Source organism: Alexandromys fortis, unplaced genomic scaffold (assembly GCF_014885135.2).
Source record: "Alexandromys fortis isolate MF-2015 unplaced genomic scaffold, M_Fortis_MF-2015_v1.1 scaffold_164, whole genome shotgun sequence".
Taxonomy (NCBI): Eukaryota; Metazoa; Chordata; class Mammalia; order Rodentia; family Cricetidae; genus Alexandromys; species Alexandromys fortis.
This window is the reverse complement of record NW_026068047.1, coordinates 1,454,847-1,462,927: the sequence shown is the minus strand read 5'-3', so window position 1 is coordinate 1,462,927 and position 8,081 is coordinate 1,454,847. Positions and strand designations below refer to the sequence as shown.

At 42.7% G+C, this 8,081-nt stretch overlaps 1 protein-coding gene across 1 annotated transcript; it reads left to right on the top strand.

The window, feature by feature from the left end:
- Nucleotides 1–1,163: 1,163 nt before the first annotated feature.
- Nucleotides 1,164–5,929, top strand: Ripply2 (ripply transcriptional repressor 2). The gene is given in 4 exon segments (XM_050118902.1): nt 1,164–1,273; nt 1,275–1,542; nt 1,869–1,933; nt 5,773–5,929. Coding segments are annotated over 4 exon segments (600 nt in total).
- Nucleotides 5,930–8,081: the final 2,152 nt, after the last annotated feature.

Here is an 8,081-nt window from a genome sequence, read left to right as displayed (position 1 = left end):
CATCCCCCCGGCAGTTACATCATTACAACCTCCTAGGTAACAATTAAACTGATTCTTTTCTTATGAAGTAACCAAGTGAATAGAAGCGGTCTTATAGCTTACATGGAGGTTTTTTAATCTGCAGTATTTGAAGAAATTCAGTTCCATTATTTAAAATGTCTTGGAAAGAAATTATAACATTTACATATCATATTTGCTTTGAAACAGAACTTTTTTTTTTTAGCCAGTGTTAATGAATCTTTACAGATAAAGGACGGGTAACTCCCAAGAACTAGTACAGGAACAACAAATGAATTTGTCTCATATAAGGACCTTTTAAGATCCATTATCATCCACATCTTCCCCAAACTCCGAAAGGATTGTTTAACTATCTACCGATAAAATACCAAGTGCTGGCAGAGGTGGAGGGAGAATACACTCGGGCTTCCTGGAGGAGAGATATACCGAGAGTTTGGGAGAATGTGGGAAGGCACTGAGACCACACAACTGACTCTGCCCTTCTTGGCTGGAACGATCAGGTTTTTACAATTTATCTCTTGCGGCCGAACAGTTTCCGTCCTCTTCAAATAAGCAAATTTGGGACAAAACTTATTAATACAGTTTTTTTAAAAAATATATTTATTATTGATCCATATTTCCATACACAGAGACACTTTGTTTTGTGTGTGTGTGTGTGTTTGTTGTTCCAGGGGGTTTGAAAAAAATAAAGACTATTCTTGTTTCTTCTTACTCCATATCCAGTTTTTAGAACACAGGCTGCTGCAGAGCCAGCTGCACTTGCTGAAGGCCAGAGAGCCAAGCCAAGAGTCAGGCAATTATCAGCCGTCGGCGGCATTTTTGCAGAAATACACAAAACGTGTAGAATCGCTTAATTCTATCCCCTCCTATCCTCTTCACTTGGAAATTGGCTGTTCGGGCACATGCTGTTTTTCTCCCAGGCCTTGTGTCGGGGGGGGGGGCTATTAACACTCGCTCCTGCAGCCGGTTCCCGGGCCATTTGGGATGTGCACGCGTTCACACCAGCGCACGGCCCGCGGCGTCTTCACGCGCTGCCGTTTTGTTTATGCGGAGCGAGGGCCGCCGGGGTGCTAAGGGTCTGCAAGCACAGCGGGCTGCGAGGACTAGATAAAGCCCGGCTGCGACACCGGAGCAATCGCGCTGCCATGGACACCGCGGAGAGCGCCGAGCGCGCGCACAGCCCAGCGCTCCCACCCCCGCGCAGTCTCTGCCCGCCGCCGGCGCAACCCGGGTACCGATCAGCCAGGATCCACCCTCTCTCCGTGCCCGCTGCCTGCGGAGCCAGAGGACTGCTTGGCCCCGGCTCATCCCCACGCACCCTCCACCTCACCCCTCGCCCTGTGCCCGCTGCCCTTGCCCGTGCCCAGTGTCCGTGCTCGGTCCTGGCTGTGTGCTGTGGCCGGGCTCACGTTCTTTACGCGCGGTTTGCGCTTGCCTTCCTGCAGGTCCGAGGGCTTCTGGAGACCTTGGCTTCGAACCCCCGGAGAGAAAGAGAAGCGGGAGGAGCCCCGTGCTGCAGACGCGGTGAGTGACAGACAGCATGGCCTGCCGCGGTTCAGGTTGCAGAGCATCCCCACCCCCACCCCCAACCAGGGCCTGGGCACTAAGGCCCCGGGTGACCTGCGCTCCTAGTAGGTCCATTGCTTAACAGTGTGCCTGCCCCAGGCCCTGTAGGTATGAAAGGCAGGCTGGGAAATTCTCTGCAGTGATGTAGCCAGTTGCAGCTGAAGAGCTGGTTTGAGGAGAGACCCAGGGACACGGTCCCTACCTGAACCAGAGACTGGATGGCACACAACTTCCCAGTGTCTACAGAGATGCATGGTGACTGCCTTTATTCCTTTCCTCCCTAGTTGCCCAGTGGCCCTGGAGTGACGGAAGCCCCAGGAAAGCTTTCTCAGTACCAACACCCTGTCAGGTGAGTCACAGGCCTTACTTAAGGTCTTCAACTCCAGCCCTAGGGAGGACCTGGGGGCATCATCGTGCAGCCTGGTTCAGTAGCCGGTTCTGCAGTTTTTCTTTCGGGGAAGATTTGCCGTCAGTTACTCTGTGTTCCCATTCTGAGGATTCTGTTACTCACAGAATGGGAAATTGTCCGATTTTTCACATAAAAGGACTGTCAATCGGTGCGTGGTGAGTAAATGCTAAAAGACCTGGCAACAAGACAAAAAAAAAACTAGTCAGGAAAGTGAAAGGATGGGGCTGGGTACCTAGTTCAGTGGCAGGATGCTTACCTGCTGTGAAGGACGCTTTGGGTTATATGAAGGGAGATGCCCTGTGCCGGAGAAGTTGTTTTGAATTTTTATTTTATTTTATTATTTTTAAGGCAGTGTGAAACTGTCTGCACAGCATGCAGAGTGTATGTATTATTTTCTTACAAACCAGAAGGAAGAACGGGGTGGACATTTTACAGCATTGTAGCAGGTCAAGCTTGATACTTAAGAGAGGTCAAAGCTGACCTAAGGCTGATCCAGCTGTTTACTGTTTTGTTTGTTTTTTACTGTTTTTTGTTTGTTTTATCTTTTGCCACACAAAATCAGCCATTCTATAAAATTCTTTGTAGTTTTTTTAGCTTTTTTTTTGAGATGAAATGTTTATAATTGTGTGGTGTTCTCTGGGCTGTTAAGAGAAGGCCTATGTGCCCTTGTTAAAGGCCTGGCCTATGACTACGTGTTTATATGTGGTGTACAGTAGTTGATATGTGTTGATTACCTAAATATGCTAAAAGTAACCGAGGGACACAGGGAAAGCAAGTGACAAGTGTTGAAATAGAGTTTATTGTGGTCAGATTTTTTTAAGATTTTATTTTAATGTGTCTGATTATTTTGCCTGCATGTATGTATGTGGACCATGTATATGCCTGGTGCCCACAGAGGTCAGACGAGTGAGTAGGTTCTCCTGGAATTGGAGTTAAAGACAGTTTTAAGTTGCTATGTGGGTGCTGGGACCTCAATCCAGGTCCTCTAGAAGAACACTCAGTGCTCTTAACCACTAAGTCATCCCTCCAGCTTAACTTTGGTCACTTTTGAAGTGAGTTCAGAGTACTAAATACTAAATACATAATTGTTGAAGGGTTGGGGGAAGCTTCAAAGGGTGGATTATAAATTAGTTATGGTTACTACGCTGAGTCTCCAAGAGTCAGATAAGGAGACATTTGGATCAAAAAACACGACACAGAAAATGAGAGACAGGATCTTGGAACAGCATGGCTCCTGCTGGAGCTCCAAGACCAGGGATGTGGTGTAGCTGCAGTGGTGGCAGCAACGGAGTGAAAGGTCAAAGCCTGTACATCTCCATGTAGAGTTGTGTCCAGAGCCCATGCACTTTACTCTGTAGGAGGTGTTGATGGTTATCAGTTTTAGCCAGAAGCATGGTGTAATGAGACTGATGCTTCAGGAAAATCATTAAGGGTCTAGAATAATGACTTAAAGCACCCGAAGTGAAATTGGAAGCAGTTATAAGTAAGAAATGAAGGAGAACCTTTCTAAGTCATCAGAAAGGGAATCGGGACTTGTGGAGATGTAGGAGGTACTTAGGTGACAGAGCTGGGCTTTATAATGCACTGGGAAGGCAGGTGAAGAACATTCTGGATAAGCGGCCAGAATGCCTCCCAAATTTGTGACTGCTGACCAGGTGAGTGCTGTTCTATGACGATGCAGATGCGGGGAAAGAGATACAAGTCTGAAATGGGTTTGTTGTATTGCATGTGCTTTAGGGCATCTAAGCAGGGAGAGAGACACATATATGTCAGGAGCCAGCCTGAAAACCTTCCCTGCCAACACAGGGGTGAGGTCTATGCGTATGAGGGCTGGATGAGGTCATGAAAGGGGGTGAGGGTATCCTAAAGAAGTGCAGAGGGAAGAGCAGACTCCACCTAGCATATGGAGTAAGAGAAGGCTACGGAGCTGGTAGAAAAATCAGAACAGGGAGAACTCAGAAAAGGATAACATCCTTGTAAGAACTGTCCACAGAGAAATTCTGACCAGAGTATGATGATACCAGCTGACCGTTTTGGGTGGGGAAGGTTAGCAATTCCAGTTACATACTAGAACATATATTGGTATATTGTAAACAACTCTTTGCTGAAAAAATTAATTGTAGTTTTTTTATTAAGTTTTATTAATCTCCATCTTGACTAACATTGTTTGTCTTATGATTTTTATTCAGTGGTCAGTTCTTTGAGGGTAGGGTTCATAATTTATTCACTTTTGATTATGTTGGTACAAGAGCTTGCTACCACATTTATTGGATGCATAAATGCTACTTGTTTAAGCATCTGGATTGTAAACATTTTTGTGCCCAATGTGGGTCACAAACCCATGACCTGGAGATTAAGAGTCTCATGCTAGCTCAGTGGGTAGAGCATGGTACTCTTATTTGCAGGATCATGGTTTCGAGCACCGCATTAGGCACCATTATGTAAACAGAGACTGCACTTTCATTTCCTGCCAACCCAGGAAATCACACAGAAACTATATGAATTACAGCACTGTTTGGCCAATGGCTCAGACATAGTTCTAGTTAGCTCTTACTACTTCTTAAATTAACCCATTCCTATTAGTCTATGTATCGCCACATGACTGTGGCATTACCTAATTTTCTACATGTCTTGTTTCCTTGGCGGCTGGCTGGCATCTTCCTTGACTTCATCTTCTTTTTTTCTCTATATCTCTGCTTGGATTTTCTGCCTGGCTTTACTCTGCTAAGCCACTGGCTGAAACAGCTTTATTCATTAACCAATAATATATATATATATATATTAATATATAATATATATGGGCATCCCACATTAAATATGTTATGCCAGAAAATTTATGTAAACTCTGTTGCCTAACTTCCTGTCTTTTAAAATTGAACACACTAAACACAATATAATCTTTCCTTGGTTAGACTCACTTAATTATGTGTAGACAAGGTTCTTTGCCCTACACTAAAGTGACTTCACAAGAGTTGTTAGCTCAGCACTGTCTATTTCTCTTCTTTGGATGAAAATTTAAAAAAAGAACACCATGCCAGATCAATAGTGTCAGATTTTTAAAATTCTGCGGTAATGATGTTTACTTGCAAATTAATTGTATAGAACCTCTATAACTCTCAATACATTGATATAGTGTTCCCAGATTCAGTTGGATGGGAGAGAAGAGGGATTGGGAATAAAGACTGGTGTTGGAGCAGCCTTTCTACCTAGCTAGTTGTGGAGGCATAGATAAGCTTTTAAAACTACTTTTCATGTACATTTCTGATCAAGTGTATTGGCTATATCTATAACAAAGAGCTATACCCAGAGGTTTTCTGCTGGACAGTGGGTGATTGCTGCCTGTTCAGGGTCCAAGCACCCTGTCCTCCTAGTAAAGCTGGCTGTCACTCACACCCACGTCTTTGGAGCAGTGGTGGATGTTTTGCCTTCTAAGGAAATTTAGAAAATGGAAGTCTAACCTACATTTTGTAAGAATAAACATACACATAACTCGTGAAGCAAGATAAGCGTTGATCTTCTGCTTTAGAGGTTACAGCCAGTTTTAAATCTAACCCATAGCTTGATGTAGATGTAAGAGAATCAAGCATTTATTTGTACTCTGACAGGCGGACTTTATAAATACCGTGGTAGTAGCAGTTTTAAACTCTGCTTCTCAAGGCTGTCGCTCAAATGTGTAAACAAATTGTTAAGCATAGAGAGCTTATGGGAATTGATCATTCCGTGGCTATCAGGATCCTGACTGTAAAACGTAAGGATGGTGTGTCATCTGCTTCTTTCAGACTGTTCTGGCCCAAGTCCAAGTGTTACGATTACTTATATCAAGAAGCAGAGACTCTCCTGAAAAACTTCCCAATTCAAGCTACGATTTCGTTTTATGAAGATTCTGATAGTGAAAATGAAATTGAGGGGCTGGCCTGTGAAAATCAATCTAATTAGTTACTTCTGATGACAATTGAGCTGGATAGGATTTGAATTTTGTGTATAAATGTATCATAAATTTTTAAAAGTTATTTATTTGTATATAAATTGTTAATAAAACTATTTTGTAATCACCAAGTGTTTCGGCTTTTCTTTGTCCCAACACTAGAATTAAATGTTGGGATTTAAGCTAAGCATCACTGGGCTCTGGTACCCACAAAGGATACTTTTGGTCTTTTTTATTAAACTGAAAATTTATCCTTAGTTACGATTTTTCAAAGAGCCATAGTACTTGTTTGCTTTTTGAAGACTGGCTTTTGTAATGTCTGCTGTTTGTTATTGATCTCAATTGGATGTTGTAGTTATAGATGATGTAATCTTGGTAGTTAGTGAAGAAAACTGCATCCTGCGATGAGTGTTGTATATACTAGTATATGTTTGCTAGCTGATGGTGGAAATGCTCCAGTTAATCTTATGTCTCTTAATTTTTAAGGACTGTAACTAAGCAGTGGGTAGTATGACTCTCACCCTAATTCTCTCCTTTCGTCCTTGATCTGGTGTTCAATACTTACTGAAGGATTCCTACAATTAAAACAAAATGCTCGAATTGGAATTATTTGTATGGAGTACAAAGAAGTTCAAACACGAAAGTATGTTTTCTTGTCTTAAGTAAAGCTAAGATTTTTTGCAGACATGAATTTTAACATTATCTGTTTTCCCTTTGCTCTAGTTCCCTATTTACAATATTCTCATATAAATATTTTCTTATGGGAAGCAAAACAAATTCCCAGTGGTTTTTCTTGCATAGCCATCACATAAGAAAACTTACCCCATAATTTAATGAGGCAAAAAAAATGGGCAAGTTTCATGGTTAGGTTGACATATAAACTATAATCATGATGTATTTTTAGTTTATACATCATCAAATCAACAGTTCAACTGCAAGTAAACATTTTTATTAACCTATAATCTGAGCTACTTGTGAGGACGAGGCAGGAAAACTACAAGCTCGATGCTTGCCTGGCAATATCTCAAAAAATATTTTCCTGCAATATTTGCGAATAAAGATGTATAAGGTAGAGATGAGAGATAATTAGCCAGCTAAGAAGTACCTCCTGCTTGAATGACTAAGCGTCTTCACAGACCTTCTCTTATGATATTAAAACATAGTTATCACAACTTTGACTGTCAGGAACTCTGGAGACTACATAATAGAAATAAATAATGTGTCCAGAGTCAGGAAAAAAAAAATAGTACCCAGAAGAGATTGGATAGCGTTATTCAAAACTGTTCATTGGGGAAATGTTCTCTTTCTGTTGGATTCTACTCTGTGGATCTGTATATTCTCTCAGATTATGTAAAAGAAGGCCCAAGACATCACCAGCCCAGACCCACAACATTAGATGCTTCCCTTGCTAACAAATTAGGATAGTATAAGGTGCCCTGTCTTTTGTTAGATACCTATTACTAATCATATAGGCAGTGTGGTTTAGATATGGCATTTATTTCTACAGAAACCCAAGCAGTAAGATAAATATTCCTTTAAGAAACTAAAAGCCTTACCCTCTCTAAGGAGCAGATAGTGGTGGGGTGCGAGGAAGGCAGAGGGAGCAGGTGCTGAGGAGGGAAGAAGAGAAGGATGGAAGGGGTATTAGTATGTAAAAAATAAAAAACAAACACAGAAACTCACACAAACCATTAAGTATAAGAACAACACCCAAACCAAATCACTCCATTTAGGGGTGAGCTCCCCGCAGATTTCAGGGAAGGAGAAAAGCTATGGGGGGAGGAAGAATGTATGAGTGTGTGGATGGTGTGGGAGACTGGAAACGTCCTTTACTCGTTTTCCAGATAATGCAGAAAGGTGAAGTTTTCTCTGTTGAAATAGGAAGCGGCGGCGGGGCTGCGTCCCCAACACCCCGGCCGCTTGGCTAGCTTATGCCCGAAATAACAACACACAAACTGTATTCATTTAAAGAACTGCTTGGCCCATGAACTCTAGCCCTTACAGGCCAATTCTCGCACCTGGACTAGCCCATTTCTAATGATGTGTGTAAGCACCCCAAGGTGCGCTTACCGGGAAGATTCTAGCCTAAGTCCATCGTGGGTTGCAGCTGCCTGGGAGAGCTGAGCATGGCGTCTCTGCTCCAGCAGAGCTGTCGGGTCTCTC